General features: G+C 36.1%; 1 protein-coding gene across 3 annotated transcripts in view; it reads right to left on the bottom strand.

Annotated features, from left to right (window-relative positions):
* NOL10 (nucleolar protein 10) overlaps window positions 1-20036 on the bottom strand; it is a 48887-nt gene that overhangs the window by 12094 nt on the left and 16757 nt on the right. For all 3 annotated transcript variants that reach the window (XM_086875868.1, XM_086875867.1, XM_086875869.1), the window contains exons 13-14: window positions 16831-16883; window positions 816-942 (exon numbers count right to left, since the gene is read on the bottom strand). In XM_086875868.1, the coding sequence (XP_086731994.1) occupies window positions 816-942; window positions 16831-16883 (180 nt within the window). The remainder of the gene's footprint in view (window positions 1-815; window positions 943-16830; window positions 16884-20036) is intronic.

Here is a 20036-nt window from a genome sequence, read left to right as displayed (position 1 = left end):
TAATTTTGACCAGCAAAAAAATTTAAGCTTCTTCAGAGCATAAAAAAACCACTTTACTTGTCATAATCCATGTTACTGAGCACTTTGAACAAAATGCCCACATGCACAATGCTCTGTAGAAGTTCACAAAGAATTCCAGAGGATTTTTTGAAAGTCCATAGGTGTTTGATAATACCTTTTTTAGTATGATAGAAAGACTGTTTTATTTAAAGAGTTTTGCTTTGGGTCAAACCCAACACTCACAGTCAGAGGTAAATTAAGTAAATTGGAGCAAAACATTGCAATCAAACCATGTAATGGACAGACAAAGGACTAAATTCCACAGGAGAAGGTTGCTTACCCTCTCTGCTGTATAATTTTCAGTATTCCAATTTCTTGAAACTATTAGCTCTAGAATGATTTGTATTTTCTGAAAATTATTACATTCAAATAGGGTAGCCTTTGGCTGTGAGTTCCAATTTCTACTTGAACACCTCAAAAATATTTTGAAAACAAAACCAACTTCTCTTCCCATGCCTTCCATGTGACATATGAAAGCACACACAACAGATTCCCAGATGTACATCAGCAAATATCAATCACCTTCTTGGGATAAAAATCTGAGAAACACAAGTGTCTAGTGTTGAATTAGCTGGGAATTAAGGAACTTAAAACCATATTATTGGAATATTAATAACCAAGAAAACAAGAGGAAATTACTGCCAGTGAACTTCAAACAGTCCTCATACATCACACTGAAATTACAAAAATCAGATGCATAAATGTTGAAAAACTGAACAAAGAGGACAGCAAAAGAGTGTATACAACTGTTTTACCTAAATTTTCAAGGTCTTTTCTGGTAACAAATTTGTAATCATCATAAACAGTGCTTTCTGGATTCTCTTCCAGTTCTTCAGTCAAGTTGTCCAAGAAGGAACACCATTTTGGGGCAGGTCCTAAAACCTGTGGACATTATGCAAAGTTATAACATTGCATTTTCTTACAGAAAAAGCCTGCAGTTAAGCTCTGGGCTATTGTGCTACAATGGAACAACAAATTAATCCCACAGCACTTAGAAAATACAATTAAACTTATTGCTTGCATTACCAACAAGGAGTACTATAGATTATGTAAGTGTTGTTTTAATTTAGGTCATTTGAGACCAGCCAGTCTGAGGTTTCAAGTGTAACTGCTTCAAGTGGTCACATTTTGACGAATTTATTAAAGGCTTAGAGCCAAACATTATAGAAGAAATTACAAACTAATGGCACCAGATAGCAAGTGACTTGTAAAGTGCTGCTGGATCTTGAACTCGTTAGATTCACTATGCAATCATGTTGAACACTACTCTGCCCTATTTATTTTAATTATAACACCACAGATATATTTCATATATTTTATTCAGGGATAAACCCAGACTGTATGAACAGATAATAAGAAATACTAAAACTACTTGCATATTTCCATGATGAGGGCAAAGGATTTGTTTGCACAATATTAGGTAGCACGATCAGTGTATTTTCCTCCAATTTCTCAAGTTAAAAATCAGCTCCCTTTACTTTTCCCTCCCGCTGTTCTGATTCAAATTCCTTTCCATCTTGACTCATGCAGCCACACTCAGCTGTTCCAGCAGTCTTATTTTAGTAGGTGTGTTAGCTGCATGGAAAAATCTAACACTGCATTTCTCTCTCTAGTGTAAATGAGCTGACATTTTAGAATCTTAAGTGACCAGTTAAATCCTATAGTGGGACTTTTAATGAAGTTTCTGATTTGTTTGCTAAAAATTAATGTTAAAAACTCTGCAGTCAACCATAGGAATGCTTGTGATACAACAATATTTTAAGAGCCTATTCTATTATGGAACCAACTAGAAGTGATTTTATTTATTTAGCAAATACACAGTTTGTTTTAATGTGATTGTATGATAACAATATGAGATAATGCTGTTCGTTTAAAAAGTGCATTTCCTCTATTTCAAAAGTCTTTTTTTGAAGACAACTACACATAAGAAACCTCAAAAATTGTGTTCTAGACCATAACATTCTATCTAACATATTCTTGCCTGTAACACTCCATAGAATATTTTATTCTAGCCCACTATTGTTTCTGTATTAAATATGATTTATCTCCCTAAGATTTCAGCCCTATCTGAGAACCATTACATGCCAAATAAAAAAGTGCACTTTTTTTTCCATGCTGCATTTTTCATTCCAATTACCAAAAGCTTCCACAGAAAAACCCAAGATGTCACTAACAAGAAACATTTTACCTACTTAATTAACCAAAATCCCCAAGTCTGCTACAGGAATACATGGCATATATAATATTCAGATTGACTTCTTGCCAACATTCCAGAAGCTTTTGTCTCCATCCAGATTTTAATTTTTTATTTTATTTCCCCCGAGCCCACTTATTTAAATGCCAAGCTTTTATATTAAAAAGAAAGCAGTCTAGATCTATTAAATGTCTTCATGCTACTTAAGAACAGTTATCTGTGCCTCATTACCAAACCATCAAAGCACGATTGGTGTGGAAGAACCTTAAGTTTACCTATGATTTTGTTTTAGATGAAGCAGTTTGTCCTTCTTATTAAAAAAAACTTCTCTTGTAATAAAATTTAAGGACAACATTCTCTCCTATACTCAGAACTTGATACTGAGAGTAAAACCTTTCATGGGGTGTTATCTGTGCCATGAAACACATAAAACCTGATTATTCACAATATATTCACAATAACCTGTGGAGTGAGTTGGATGATCAGATCCTAGAAAACAAAGTGGGGGAAATGAGATAATTAGTGGAAAAAAGTGGTGGCAGAATACCAGGAAAAAATAGAAAGTCCAACCATCTCACATGTTAACTGACAGAAAGGAAAACCCTACAGAGATGTCTGTGTATATTTTATTATCTTATTTCCCTTTCTCCCACCCCACTTGAAACCACTTGTATACCTATTCTAGGACACCTTAGGAGCTCTGCTTCATGCATTAAAATGAAACATTTTTTAAAGCTTAGGAAGAAATGCAAAAATAGAAAAGGCAAACAATATCAGCCACAATGCCAAGAATATAAACAAGAAATGACCTTCTTTTGCAATACTAATGCTTCACAGAATTTAACTTCAACTTAATTTTTAACTGCAGAATTTAATGCTCCACTGTCAAGCAACAGTCATCCCAGGATGATGCTAAAAGCACTCCAGAATGCCAGGCTCCAAGGTTCCACCATTCCTATGCCCAGGAACAAAAGCAACAATTGACAGGGTTGGTCTGCACTGGGCCTCCAGGGACAAGGTGGGAGAAGTGAAACTGGCCTGTCTTCCCCAGTTCATGACTTTCCATACAGTGGCCACACTGCAACACGTGTGGGAGCCCTTGGGACCCCGTGGAGCTGCTGCCATCCAGCACTGGCACCACCTCAGCCTGGCCTGTTAAAGCCACCACAACAAAACAAAGCTGTGGAGTTTGTGTAGGTCAATTAATATACTTGCCAATTTTGAGTGGAAAGGTACAAATCTACCACACCTCACAAAGAAAAATACACTGAAATTCACAGCATGAATAAGTTATGAGGTATTTACATGCAACTTAAATGACAGATATAATTTTTACAATATTCATGATAAACCAAATAGGTTTCTGTGCAAGTTTTAGAAAAGTTGCTCTCAGCCAAGTGGGAAAATCATTATTAAATAAGTGCACATCTATTCTCAGCTTTTATCCAAATTCTTTTTAGCATAGGAAAATCAGATATTAGCACCAAGAGCGATTGAATCAGTATTTTTTCCTGTTTTCATTATTATTATTTTTCTGTTTTCTGTAGGAGATAACCACTTCTTGAGACAATTTCTGGCAATTGCTGCTGAATGTCAGTAAGATTGCTTCAAAAATGTTGTTGCCCATAAACAGAGGACCCTGTACCAGCAGGGCCCAGCTGACAGAGAGAGAAGGGGTGCTCCGTGCTCTGTTCCCCTCCCTTGAGCAGCTGGAAGCAGCACCCCTGAGGTGACCAAGAGCAGCTGTCCCTCAGTGTCCCACCACCACACTGCAAGGCAGTGACAGATGGGCCACACCAGTCCCTTCCTCTCCACAGCAAAGATTAGCACTGTGATGCAGATACCTCACCACTGCCCTTCATCTTATTCCAAGCCATAGGAAGTAAAAATGTGGACTTAATAGTTATTAGTATTGTGCTACCCAATATCAAATTTTTCTTATACACATTATAATATTTATTAACTTTACACATAGAAACACAAAATGTGATGAGTGATCTAGCATGCAACTGGGCAAAGAAGTCCGAGTCCAAACTGCACAAGAAATAGAAGAATAAAATGCTCACCAAAAACTATTCTTTAAATAATGTAAAATAACTTCAAAAGTCACAGTTCTTTGTGTTTTATTCTACAAGATGTTTGACTTCATACTCTTGTGGCACTACAAGTCTTACATGGTCCAGCAACGTTCTTATGGCCGTGCCTAATTCCTGAGCACCTCTGTAAAAAATATCATCCTGTCATTGGTCTGCAATTCTCCTAAAATTGATGAATCTTAGGACAGCATAGGTATTATTCCCAGCACACTAAAGATGTTCCTTATCTTCAATTTAGAACCCTTCACAGCACTTGTACACTTTTAAACACCACTCAACAGTTTGACAGCCAGCTCTGCAGAGCCCTTAGAGCCAAAAAAACCTGCCTTAATCCTTATTAGTGTTAAACATATTCAACAGCTTAAAAGAAGCCCAGGATGCGTAGAAGCTTCTTCCACAGTTAGATATCAAGAGATTTAAATTAAGCTACTATGAATGCACATCCAGACAAGAGTTGTTAAGCATCTGTTTGAAAGTTTCTGAGATCAGTTCTACAGGAGTGACTTGAACAGTTGCTCTTTTCTTCTCAGGCAGTAAAAACAGGTTCCGAAATCTGTTTTTCTGGATGTTAAACAGTAAGTTCCTGGAAGATTTCAAACACAGCAGTGATAAACTCAGCAATAAACAAGATGTCAAAATATAGTAAGACTCAACCCTCTAATCTTCACTGGTTTATTTCAGCAATCAAAAATATGCAAAATGTTCACAGACAGCATTAATGGGATTTGAAAATTAGTTAGCAGAATTTGGAAAGGTTAGACTGCCCAAATTCCCTCTAGAAGACTAAATGTATGTGGGCATCATTGAACAGTTCCAAAGGCTTTAGAAAGCAGAAGCATTATTTGCTGTGGCTGCAAGAGACAGCAGCAGGCAGATTCACAAAAATTTCAGTTTCACAAAAATTAACTCTGCAAGACTGCATCAAGCCACACATAGTGACACAGTTAGTAACAAAAAAGCAAGAAAATACGACCTGTCACTGTTCTTTTGTATTTTAGAAATAAAACCTTCTGTCAAAAATCTGTGTGTTGTAGTACCTCCTACACATTTTGACTAGGACCATTACTGAGCAGCAAAAACGTACTAACTAAAATAATTCACTGCCGTATTATTTGAATAATGGTGATTATAACAAAAATAGCATATATTTAAGGTCTTCAACAAATCTCTAGGTACAGTGCATTGTGTAAAATTATTCATGAGCTGGTGGAGACATTTTGTTCAACACCGGTATATGTGAATGCAAACTGTAGAGAGGACTGTGAAAGGCAGCAAGGAGGATTTCTGAAACTAATGCTTGCACAAGTACAAATGCATCACAGAGACGCTGTAAACTAGAGCTGAGCTAAGCATCAGAGTTACTCTTAACAGCCATTTATGTGGAGATAATGGGGAACAACTAACAATTGATTTTCAGATGAAATCTGAAATATTCAAGGAAAACATGATACAATCTGAGTGCTTGTGATAAAATGGGACTTGACTTCACAATCCAAGGTGACTCCGCCATTGCCATTAAAAAACAAAACCAAAAATAAAACTTAAAGTACTTCAACAAAGAGAGATTATTTTCTAGACTATCATTTCTTGAAACAAAATATATTTTATGTCTGACTCAATGACTTCACATACATATTCACTTATAGGAGACAAAAAATAATTCTTTGGAGAGGACAAATAATAACAATAAAATCTTAATTTTGTTTGTTTTTTAATGAAAGGTCACAATATGAAGCATTTAAACCCCTTAACAGAATCTAATTGCTGGAGAAAGCAAATGCACACCTATGCATGAATATTCTGTTTCAATCACACCATTTAACAGAAGAAAGATTACAGAAGGTCTAATGAGGAAGGTAAAAAAAAAATAAATTATGATCCCCAGGGTGTGGGCAGTGATTGAAATGTGCAATTGCATTTTAAATATAATTAGCTCTCTAATTGTATAGCCAAGTTTAATTAATGCAATTACATGAAATATTAATTACTATTCATTTTAAGAATATTGTTTTCAATGTTTTGTTCTCTAATTTTGAGAATTAGACAGATTTCAATATGTAATAACTTGGAAAAGTTTCCATCTAGATGCATTGAGAAGTCAAGAGAAGAAAGAACACCTCATTGTACCTTGTTAACATTTAACATTAAATCAATTGCAATTGGTAACTCTAAAAACCCAGATGGATTATTTCTAGCTTGTAGATGTGAAAAGCTGCAGCTCTCTGTTCTTGTTACTATGCTTTTGGTCTTTAACTGTAGCCAGCCCAAGGGATCAGCTCATTTTAGGAAGGAGCCTTGGGATCACATTATATTGTTATGTTTCTGTCTACTACATTGCCATATACAGTGTTTCCTGTAGCAAACAATGTGCTGCAAACAATTTATCTTTTGAATTCTGTCATTCTTTTGTAATCTTCATTCTTCCTAAGAATGCTCTACAATCAACTCCAATTATGCCCTGTTAATCTCGTAATTCTATTTAATGGACTGAATAAAATTCTTTGATTCTCTAAATTAAATTGGTTTGGGGAATAAACTCCAAACAAATCTCCCATATATTCCTCATAATTTCATGCTTTCATTCACCCTGCATCACATGGTGTAGATTTGGTGCTTTTAAGTAAGTAGCTCAGTAGAGTACAGACATGACCAAGAGAGACTAAATAGCACATTCTCCCTTTTTGGCATACTACTGACAACAGCACTGCAGTTGGTTTTAAGCCCACACAGTCATAAATTTCACTGAACTAAACAATGAATTGGCTCTTTCTCTCATCCTAACTCCAGCATATCCAGACATTTTTGGCACATTCATTAATCAGAGAAGTTGAATAGTTGGTTTTCCTACCTTTCACTATGCTATGGAAGCTGCCAAATCAACTACTTGGAGTTTTTACTCCTTAGAGAGCATGTTAAAAGAAACATTGCTTTTAAGATCTTCCCAGAGTTAAGCAAAAACTGCTGCAGGAACTTGCATGCATCTTCCAGGAATGAAATACTAAATCTTTCCACCCTGGTAGTTATCAGATAGTAAGTACTTCTTTTTCTAATTCTAAAAAGTTTGGCTTTATAGTGCTGGTTTGTTTTTTTTTTTTTTTTAAATCTGATATTCTCTGGTCTGACAATACTACAGCCAGTTAACCAGTCACAGGTCTACTCTCCTGTGAGTGTTCTTGGTGAAGTCACCATCTTTTGGAGGAGACAATGATCCAGTTGCTCATAATGTTGGGAAAAAACACCCTCAAACAAATGAAGTTACTCCTTAAAATTGTAAATAAGATTACCAGAATAGCTTTTCCCCTCACAAGACAGAACTAAAACGGGATACTTCTCAAGTTATCTGTGACGTACCAGACAGAGCATTAAGCGCAGAGTCTGATGCTTCCACCAATGTCACTATCATGTTCTGTCATACATAAAACAAACACTTCATCAGTACTGCTATGGATCTGTTATTTATCAGACTCCCTACAGGTTTTAAATATTGAGACAATGTGAAGTCAGAAAGATACATTGAAACTTGGAGTACAAGAGTATACTACTTTCACATGAAGTCAACTAATCAAATGAATCTCAAAAAGTAAGAGGAGAGTGGCTTCTCGAAGTGTGTGTTACAACCACGACCTGTTTCAAGTACCTTCCCAAAAATATCAGCTGCAAATAATTCAAAAGCTACCAGAAGTCTGTTCTTATTCTAACATAGCAGCTTCTATAGCATACCTGCAGTAAAAAGAAAGGCAACAAGGTAAAGTGCCTTAATACTGTGCAATAAGTTCAGCTGGGACTCACTTCACAGGTTTTATTTACCTATGCACACATGCTGATTGTCTTTCTTTATCCATGATAAAAAAAGTTGCAGACCAGGTATGAGCAGCTGATCTAATGCCTTGCTGACAGTAAGTCAGGAACCACATTTTACTTTGCCCATCCACATCTTCCATTCCCTACCACATTTGACTAAGTGCTCTTACCAATTCCTTTGCATAGGTTATGGTGCTCATTAGAAACTTCATTAAGTCAATTTACTGTTCAGTGACTCTGTGTCACTGAACCAGGACAATCTCCCTTCACCACCTTCACAGTTTACACAGTCTAACAAAAAACTCCACCCCATCATGATACATTAGAAAGAATAAACTCCTCCTGAGGTTCTTCCCTTGCATTTACAATTGTGACTGCAGGAGAGGCAGACAAGGCAATGGTAAGTGGGAAACTTCATAACTGTCTTGGCCTTCCTTTTCAACAAGAAAAGAACTACACAGCTTCTAACTGTTCCAACATGTTCAGAAATATGTTTCTCAAAACATAATGGCACTTCTTGCAATACTAAGGGCACAGGCCATCAGTGGACAGAACTTCCACTATTAACATAGAAAACAGTAAGGCATGCATTTTTAGTACATATGCAATAGCTTCTGATGGCAATCTAAATTAACAAGTAAAAACCACCAAAAATAAGCTAGAAATGATAAGTGGCAGCATGTCCCCTTCTCAAGGTCTCTTGATGGGTCAGGAACACTCCTCAACTGTCACACTGTGTAGGATCTCGTCTCTCATGCTTTTAAATGGATAGCAACAAAAGAGTTCTTACAGTACACACCAGATGCCAAGGGATGTTACAGCATAAATATCTTTACAGTCATGAAAACAAAACACACTGGAAGATGAGCTGTATTTTAGGGAAATTTGAGGAATGCTACAGATGCAAAACTAATGGCAAATCCAGCTCTTTGTCCACCTTACATGACTGGCAAACTACTGGAAATCTAGGAATGTGTGAGTTTCTAATAACTCTCTACCATTGCAGCTTAATTGCTTTTTGCAAAACTGGGAGGAAGACTTCTCTGTGAGTTTATGCAAGTACTGCCAGACAACACAAAGGGAAGGAAAAGCAACTACCTGTTGAGAATGCGCAGCTCCTCCAGACAGATAATGAAGATAAGCGCAGCATAAACATACATTGTTGCAGAGCATAATGCTAAAGAAATTTTGTATAACTCAGGAAATAATTTTAAGTAGAAAGCAGCTTTCAAATAAATATTGAAAAGCTTTCACATATATGATAGTTTTATTTACTTATAAGGTTTTCAGTGATAAAAATCTTAGCTCTTCATAACTTTTTCTATTTCTGCATAAAATAGTCATGACTCACAACACGTTTCAATTCTGTGTACAACACAGATGTTATATAGAAGATGAAATACAGTTACACTGTACTTTCAAATGTAATGAAGTAAAGACTTAGTTGAAATTATTACATGAAGAAAATTCTCAAATGCTTTGTCTTTTCTGATCCAAAAGCTAAAACACTCTAGTTCTTATTACATGCTGATAGAAATGTAGCACAGTACAAAACTTCCTTTCAGCAATTACACATTTTCATTATCTGTGACTGCTTCTCTCTTCACTGACTGAAGCTAGGCAACTGCATCTCTAGATTTTCAGAAATCAAGTGAATAATAGATGGCCCAAGGGAAAGAACAAGTGCAAGTTAAGAAATAAATATCTTTCAGATACTCAAGGTTTAAAGAAAGGGGAGCACACTCCCCTCTCAAAACATGTTTCTCAAAATAAGAACTCAAGAACAGAAGGTCCATTACCACCAATTGCTTGAGAAACAGTCATGACACTATAAAGCACATGATTCTTCTATCAATGGTGAGAGTAATCACCTGGTTTAATTCCATACAACTTCTGCTTTGAAGAGTTTTCTCCTGTGCTCTGTGAAGGGTTTGACATAGACTATACATATGACTTTAGTCAGCGTGCTGCTGTCTGTTCAAAAATACTGAACAGGTGTTGCCTAGAGCACTAACAGCCACAACAGCACTAAGCAGGGTTCATACACCATAATCGAGACATGATGTCAAACTAGTACATCATCAGCACCAGAAAACATCTAAAACAAGTTTTACAGGAAGATGAGAAATTGTTTCCTGATTATCATACATTGGTGTTTTCCTTCTATATATATGTGATAAGTGGTTCCTTGGTCTCTCAGCAAGCACATGGGAAATGGAGGATATCCTTTCTTGGGAATAAGCCCAGTATGTTATTTTTCAGTTTGAAAGTGTTTAGGTTAAAAGTAGGAAGCTCACATTTCTGCTTGTGAAGATAAACAACTTTTTTCCTATGCTTGTAAATACTGTGAGATAGGTAATGTATCATTCACCAGAATTTTTTTTGTGTAAAGGATTAGACTGTTTTGGATGGAAAACACAATTTTGCAAGATTGATATATCAAAACTCAGAATTTAAAGGCCAGAGATGCACTCAAGTATCTTTTTATTAATGGAAACTTTCTTCTTTTGACACTTGGCGGCCCCAAAGCTCTACTGTAATACATTACTTCATAATAACCCTTCTTTCTGTTCATTTCACAGTTTTCAAAATGAACAAACTAAGATTAAGACCAAAATTTACCATTCTATGTCACAACTACCATTTTATTTTACATTATTTTTTCCCAGACTATGATATGTTTTTCTACATTATCTACTGTTTCAAGATAGAAAAAAATCTCTTAGCACAAGCCAGTTTCATGGTTGCTTTCCACTTTACCAAAAACATAGGTAAGGGCTATACTGAACAAGATAAACAACTGTCTTCATAAAACACAGCCTCATCATATGATCTTCAAGACATCATTTGAGGCAGCACCTATGCAGAATGACCTAATACTGCCAATCAGAAGACATGCAAACATTCTAAAAGAAATCAAAATATTGCACTCTACTGTTAATCTGTTCTATTAGTGTCAAAATGCCAAACACAAACATAGTAAGAATTGCATCATTTAATTCATAGCTTTTACTGCACAAGCCAAAAATCTGTACAGAAGGTCTCACTCTAAGTCTTAACAGCACCCACAAACTAATTGAATGACAGCTGACTATACAGAACACTGGTCTCAAAGGCATGAAGTACAAAGTGTGGACAGGTAGGTTTATATTCATATCATATAAACACACAAAAGAGAAAAACCAGCAGATCCCAAAAGGATAAGAATGTAAGTTCCAGAGTGATAAAACTGTTCTGAAGGGCTGTGATCATAGAGCTAAGTGTGGAGAGTATAACACAGGGGAAACCTCCCACACCTTTTAAAGTGAAAAATGACAGACTGTAAAGACAGGTATCTGATGGTCATAACATCTTGTATAGAGCTAGTGAGAGCACCCTCTCACAGACTGACAGAAAATACCTGCCTATTTTAGATAAATGATTTTTCTGTCTGTGAGTGAAATGAACACAACTTTGGTCAATTCAGCCATTTAGAAGCAGCTCATCTGGATACCTACAATCAAAGCACGATCACCCCCAACTTACATTCTAGAACTACTCCAAACAAATATCCAGAAAGAAATAAAGGGGATGAAGTGAGGTATTAAAAAACTGCTTTTGCTTGTATTTCCCTCAGTACAAGATCCCTCTACAGATTTGTTTCACCAAACATCCAGAGCATTAAATGAAAACATGTAAGCTTATAGGATTTATTGCCTTAATCAGTGATTATATTACTTCAGTGTTAACCACTAAGGAAAAACTAGTTTTTCTCAAGTTTGTTAAAACTATTTTGAAGGACAAAATTAATGATATTTCTAGCAATAAAGACAGCCACATGTCCAAGGTAGGTACCATATTATAAACCAGAACCTTAATACTCCTGGAGAAAGCGAACCATTGAGTAGGCAATAAATACTTGCTCTTGAAACATCTCCAATTTATAACTCCAACAGGAGAGTGCTAGGATATCAAATTATTTTCCAAAACCACCTGAAAAGAAGCCAGAGATGCTCCAGGATTTATTTTTTCTTAAAGAGCTTAATATCTTCACTACACCAAAGGTACATTGCTTCTAGCCTCAACAGGGAGTGTTCTGCCAAGACTGCAGGAAAATAAAAAAAAATCCAGAACACAGAATATTACACTCAATTAATTACACGCTTAATTGCTCTCTTCTGTTAACAGCCTAATGAATACAGCAGTTTCAGTTTCAGTATGTTCATGTAGCCCAAAGTTTCAAGTCCAATAAAAGACAGGACTGCTTTGCAACATCTGTGCTAAGATCAGACATGTTTGTAACCAGAAGTAAACACTCAGAGTAACACCTATGCCCTTTGCTCTCCAGCCAGAGCACCCAGGAGCTGACATGTAGGGGGTTTTCTGTGTAACCTGCAAAGAGAACGTTGTATGTCATGGAACATGACAGCCTCAATTAAACTTAAAAAGAATCTGACTTATCTTAGATCCCAGGCCAGTGGACCACCATGTGTCAATGGAAGCTCTGCCTCTCTTCACTTCTCTGGCCAGGACCTGGTTGCACTATTGAATCTACTTATGTCTCTGAGTCAGTAGTCTAAAAGCTATCCCAAGGCACACACAACTTTCATTTCAACCTTCCCGAGGCACACATCAAAGTGATGTACCAGGAAGCCAGCTGGCAAGAAGCAGGTTCCAAATGTTTGCATAAACTGCAAGTTAGCTATTAAACTAATGGCAAATGGCCCAATTCCAGTCAGGAATTCAGAGGCACTTGCCCTCATTAAACAAAATAAAACAAAGTCTCTAAGCTAAGCCACTCAAGATATTACCCATGTAACGCAAACATTTCATTTCCAGGGTCAGATTCAATTTGCTTTTTGCTCACTCTGCACTGGGTACTTATATGAGGAATCTTGCCATAAAAAAGCAAACCTGCCTGTCCTTCCTAGAAAAACCAAAAAATCACCTTGTATTTCCTCTACTTACAGTTTTGCACACAAAAGAAAAGCCTGCAGTGATTTTTTAACTTTTTTATACGAGACACAGTGTTCTCAGACATTCCTAGTCTCAACTGTCATATCTATCCTGATGAAACTTCTGCAAGGAAAGCTGATGTGTGCCATTTCTTTTAAAGGCAATATTATGATACTCACTGTCAAATCTTTTATAGTCCTGAAGTTCAAGAGACAGTAATTTTTTGGGTTTGAAATGGAAATTTAGCTTTGGCATTAATAATGGAGAGAACGGGCACACGTACACAGTAATTCAGTCAGACATGAGCTCAGTCAGAGCACATTCCAAGCTGGCCGGACACGAGCCAGCTCCAGTTCACCAGTCATGAGCTGTGCTAGCACAGCACTGTGCCCACACTAATAAAACCTGCTGAGAGGCTGGGTATGCTGGGCTGGGCACAGTCCTGCACTGTCTGGCCAACTCCAATCACGGACAGTGGATGCTGGGTCTGTCTGCACCCATCTATGCATGCACTGCTCCTTAAGACTCCTACCGCTGCAATTTTTTTTCTCCTTACATAGAGCACAGCACTATATATTTGGGATTTTAAGTATCCTCCTTGATCATAGCCATGGCAATTCCTTATAGCTGTTCCAGTGTGCATTTAAAACAAGACAATAATTATTAGCACTACAGGCCAATGACGGGCATGGACATTTGAAGGATTTTATTTATGTAACTCTCCTTTACAGTTAGTAGCATTTCTCCCAGGCATTTATTCTGTTATGGAATTCAATAAGACTTGTAACTCAGTTCCTGTCAACACCTTAAAGGACACATTTGTAGTAGTAGTCAAGTACCTTAATATAAACAAAGAGAAAATTAAGTTACTCATTATAAAAACTGAGTATCCTAGCTCTTAGAAGAAGACAGAAAATGACACCATGAAAAGAGATCAAGTAATACAATTCTTTAAGGTTTTGCTCCAAAAACCCATTAACTAAACTTAACTTTGCCTATGCAAGGAAATTAATAAGCCTTCCAAGGATGGAAAAAACCCATGTATTAATCGTCTACTGACAGAGAAACCAAAGGACAGGTGTGCAACTCCATGCTCAAATAACTAGCCTGGAAGATCAAGGAATAAAACTGTAACATGAACATGTTAATAACATTAAGTTTTCCTTAATAAAAAATGCCCTGGAGCAGTTAAAGGCTAACACAAGTCCTCCATTTTATAGTTTCTTTATTTAAAAGGTAGATTAAAAAATAAACAAAACAGCCAACAAAAACAAATTTAGTGAGCTACATACTTGATTTTTAGGAAATGCACCCTTCAATTATACAACACTGGCTGTGCCAGCCCCTTCTGTCTTGGCTGTAAAAAGGCACAGGGTAAAAAAGTCAGACCAGAGTGTGAGATTTCTGTCTCTATTTCAAAGTAACTTCTTCTCACTACTACTTAACTTTTCTATTGTCTAAAGTAAGTATTACATGCTTTGAAATGAACTACAGATTGTCAACTAAAAAAGTAACAACAATATTTAAGGTATGTTCAACAGCCTTTACACTCAAAGCCATTGACACAAACTGGAGAAGTTTAGCTTATTTGAAAAGCGAATTTAATCTTGGCAGTAGTCTTTGAAATAAATTTCAAATTTTCTTACATACAACATGATCTCAAAAACAGAACTTGTATTTTATGCTTTAACATTCATCATTTGGGTCTATTTGTATACTCATGTCACTGAGAATGTAAAACCCATTAAAAGGTATCATCCAAACAAGTTTAGGCAGACTCAGGTAACAAAAATCAGGGGATGGTGACACAGGAAGATGATTTAGGGCAAGATTTATGTTAATCTTCACTGGAATAGCCTGCATGCTGCAAAAATGCTAGATAATATTACTCAGTATTTAAGTTTACAATATTGTCTCTAGGTATTAGATCTGAGATCTAATACAGAGTGCTTAAATTTCTTAACTAAAAATTACTTGTCTGACTTCAGAAACATGAATTCAGTACTCACATAGGATTCTGTGAGAGTGAGATTTTTGAGAGCAAAAAGTAAGTTTTCATTTTGATTTACAATATGTGCAAGAATACTCAAAGTAATACTAGCTTGAACAAGTTCTAACAAACATTCATCACTGGTGACAATCAAGAAAATGGAATAACTTTTTGGCTAAGCTGGATGTGAACCTCTAATGTACTATAGCTGTCAGGTTCATGTATCATGCACACCTGCATAAAAAATAATCTCAGTGCACAATTTTCAGAGAGAAGCTGAACCTTACCCTTAGTGACAGAAGGAATGCTTTTTCCACCTGGATTATTTAAAATGACTAACTAGTCCATTCCAGTTTTAAAAACTCATCAGATTTCAAAAATAGGTGAGTTTGTGTTCCATAATCCATTAATTAAAAGAGACAATAGAGAAAAATTGCTTGGAGAGCTATTCAACCTTACAGAAAACAAGGTAAATGGAAAGAAAAGTGTTCAGCTCTTAACTACAGCTAGTATTTTGTCAGAAACACAAAAACATTTGTTGTTCCCCTTTGTTATCGAAAGCATGGAACGGCGCAGTTCACAAAATGTGAGTTGAGTAGACGTGAATCAGAAACAGAATTACAGAAATTCATACCCGAAGAACAACCTGACATAACTCAGGTATAAAATGCCACATCTCTTTAAATACAAAAATATAATAATGTAAGGAAATAGATCAGACTACAGAATTGTTTAGAGGGGCATATTATTCTATTTAGATACACATATACAACATGTATATATATTCTATTCCACAAACAGAAATGTAAACTCATAAATCTCTATCCTGAACATAATCAAGATCATACACAATGGATATGGCAGTGGGGGATGACCAGAAACGAACTGAAAAAAATTAAATTTAAATTAAAATCAATTAGCTAAATTAAGACTTTTTGGGTCATTTAAAAAATAGTTAAATGCATATTTCAATACTAGTAAATTTTACAGTTTGTCCAAAATGTGAATAAAATTAATTAAGAAGTATGTATTTTTAGAGTCTGATCAGCTATTCTCCATGTAACATTTACATAGATATCATACTATTTCTCTTCTGTCAGGACAAGAAAACCTCTAGAGAACACACTGTAGAAACTAGACCAAGAGTGAAATGCAGGTGTAATTTTCTGTACCATTCCCTGACACCAGAAGGCTTGCTGCTAAGTCTCCCTGAAACTTATCTGCAGAGATAAAACATATAGTTAAACCTACAGTTAAGCCTTTCAAGTGGAAAGCTTATCCCCTGAAAAGCTGCATTTGAAGAAGGGCATTGAGCAGAAGTTAGTCAAGAGCCGTACCTGTAGTCACACAATATTATGTCTTTGTCAGAACAGAGAAGAATATTTACTGCTATGACTATGTCACTGTACACCACATATTAAAGACACTAATGAAATATTTCACAATAAAGCAAAGTCATTATCTTGAAAAACATAGTCCCTTATTTAGGAATTCCTTTCCATCACCTATCAAAAAAAAGCTCCACCTGAATCTTCTGCAGCCACTAACCAGTTTTGAAACTGGTAGAAAAAGACAAATTACAGGTTGTTTCTTAAGTAATTCAACATGTTACATTAATAAGTTATGGTTAACCCAAATTTACTTTATTGTGACAACTCAAGACAATGTAGATATGAATTTCAACTGAAATACGTGAATAGCACCAAACAATTGCATCTTTGGGAGCAATATCAGCAATAATTTGTATTACTTACTGGTATATAATAGATATTCATTTTAGGAGCTTCATTGGCAGTCATTAGCATTCCTAAAAAGAAATTTCCACATTTAAAAATATTGATCAGAAGAGGATTATACTATTTTTAAAAAAGCTCATAAAGTACATATTCTTTGCTTGCAATGGACATTAATCAAGAACTGTAATAAGTTGTTGCATCAAATACCATGGAAAGAAAGGTGTGAAATCAGCATAATTAACAAAACTTAATTTTCTATATATTCATTCCCTTTTGTCCTCTATCTTAATTGTTCAGCACCACTTTAAGCAACATTAAGCTCTGACAAGTGCAGGTTGCCAACTTTCATAATAAATGTAAACAGTTCATCCCTTAATACTGTTTAGAACAAGTCCAGTTAGTATTGCAGTAAAAAACAACCTTGGACATAAAACTGCATTATTAATACATTGGTATTAGTACATGTGGTTATTTGTTTTATTTTTAAACACACACCTAAACAGAGCCATGAATCATAACATGGTTTACACCTTCATTCATATTTTATCTTGGGAAATAAACAAAACAGCAGCTTCTCAGCCCAAAATGAGAAACAGGATACTGTGGCTTCAAAAAGAGTAATACTAGTATATAACCAAGCAGGGCAAATGTACAATTTGAAGTACCTATGAATATACCAAAGAAACACCACGAATGAGGTGTTTATGTACTCTGAATATAAAAAAAATACTGTAGGAATACTAAAATCTGGAAAATCTACTGCCAAAAGACTTCATGTAAGTTCAAAATGAAGAACACTCTCAATTTCCTCCTACACAAAAGAGTAATAAGAACATTTGCCATATACTTTTCTGTTTATCTCAATTTTGTCTTTCCAATGTAGCTGATCAGCAAGTAATACAAGAGATTGATTATGAAGAAGAAAAGTGCCATCAAATTAGATAACATTCTGATCTGAAAGAACTGTAACACATGTCACTGAGACTATGAATAATTGGGTCAATTACTACACACGCAGAGGGTAGAAATATAATTTACACCCAACTACAGGAATGCAATTAACATGGGTGGAGTAATCCTTCCTACCTAATCCTTTTATTATAGATACATAATGCAGCTGGACTTGTCAGAAAAAAGCGGGCTTACTTTCCCAGCAAAAGCAAGATATTTGTGAAAGCTTTGTCAGTAAACAGGCTAAAAACTGTGCCTGGAAAGGTTTGCAGGCAATTTAAGGAAAAAGCAAGAATTTATAGCATACACCTTGAATACACACACATGGAGTGCTCCAGTATAGCAGACAAGTTACATGCTCCCCTAACAGCACACTCACTACTATTTCATAAGACAAAGCATCTTTCCACCGACTGAGTAAGAATCATTAAGATATAAAGACAGAAATTAATTCTGCAGATGCTTCAAAGATGACAGTAAAGTAAAACCTCCTCTTTGAGAGTCTTCCATCAATAATTAAAGGACAAAAACAGACTTCAGAACAGTATATGAGTGTATACTACAGGGGAAATAGAAGAATGAAATAAAGTTAACCACTCTGAAAGGAGAAGTCTATTCCATGCATTTTTATTGCTTCAGCTTGTTAGTTTTAATAAATTTTTATGGGAAGAAAGACTACACCCTAACAAACTACATAACAGCCTAGGTTGATTACTGTAGAAGGGAAATAAGGGAAAGCCTTTTTTCATAAGTTTTAGTAAGACCCTCTTTGGAAAATTATCTGCAATACAGTATCATGAATGTAAAAAGATGAAAATGGGAGTATGAAATGATAGTATGTGGAGCAGTAGTTTTAGAAAATGCAGATTCTTACATTTTAATATTTCCTACAGTAATTGAAACAGATGAGACTGTTAACAAGTTTCATTTATATTCTACAACTTAAATTGACTAAAAGCTACTCAGTAAGAGGTAAACATTTTTCCCCCTAGCCCCATTCTGTTCATGTATGATAAGAGGAAGATATTTGACTATTAAGGGATCCACTAAGGTCTGTCATTATGTAGTTTGGTCAAAGATACAAGAGGGCTTGCTTCCCAGGAAAGGTACTAATACTGAAGCCAGTTGGTAAGGCAGTTTAATTAAAAATGCCTAACTGTGGAACTACCTAACTACAAAACCACCACCAAAAAAACCCATTTCACAGTATAGTGATCTTGAGTTTAACATAACTGATAGAATTATAGAATCATAGAATAGTTTGGTTTGGATGAGATTCCCATGGGCTCAGTTCCAAAGCTCGTCCAAGTACCTCTGGATGACATCACATCCTTCAGCTTGGTGCCATCTGCCAGTTTGCTGAGGATACACTCAATCTCACTCTGTCATTAATGAAGATATTAAATAGTTTGTCCCAATACAGAGCCCTAAGGGACACCACCTGTCACTGATTTCCATTTGGACATTGAACTGTTGACCACTACACCTTCTGGATGAAACTATCCAACCAATTCCTCATCCCCCGAACAGTCTGCCCATCAAATTCTTACCTCTCCAATAAGGGTGAAAATGGGGGTTTGTCTTTCTGAGTAGCAGTGACACAAGAAGTGTTAAAACACAAGCTAGGCAAAGATCTCCTGGGTTTCCTCTGCTATGCATCCAGCAGGGCTCTAAGAATGCTGGGGCACCAGAAGGACCACTGAGCCAAACCCATACTGATACTGAAATCATGTTATATATTTTTGACTTTACACAACTGCAAGCCCATCTTACTGAAAGTATTTCCTTTTTTTCAGATTTTCAGTCCTGATTATTTCTCACATTCTGAACAAGAATGAGGTGGTTCTATGCATCTTAAATGCTGGTCCAACAGTATTTATGGTAAACACATGATGCACCACCTCTTACGCTAGATTTCCACTGCAACATGCTCTAGTTTTTGCCCCAGTGTCTCCATGTGACTATAAAATACAACCCAGTTTTCTTTCCACAACAGTTCTTACCAAAACTATCAACCTGTTCCCCTCCACACAGTAAGAAAAGCAGCACTGATTTAAGAAGGAGATGTGGGACACGGAATTGGACTGCACAATCCAGATCTCAGTCACAGACATGTGAAAATCAATGTCCAATAGCAACATTAGGGATATGTGTGCATTCAAGTCTTTGTGCTACAAGATTCGTCCTGCAAAGTTTCATGAAAATCATTTCTGCAAAAGCACACAAGGCATGTCCACATACCACAAAGGCTATAGAGCATCCACAGCGGAGTA

This window comes from Cyanistes caeruleus, chromosome 2, assembly GCF_971803275.1.
Source record: "Cyanistes caeruleus chromosome 2, bCyaCae1.hap1.1, whole genome shotgun sequence".
NCBI lineage: Eukaryota > Metazoa > Chordata > Aves > Passeriformes > Paridae > Cyanistes > Cyanistes caeruleus.
The sequence above is the reverse complement of the archived record's forward strand: the minus strand, read 5'-3'. Positions and strand labels throughout refer to the sequence as shown.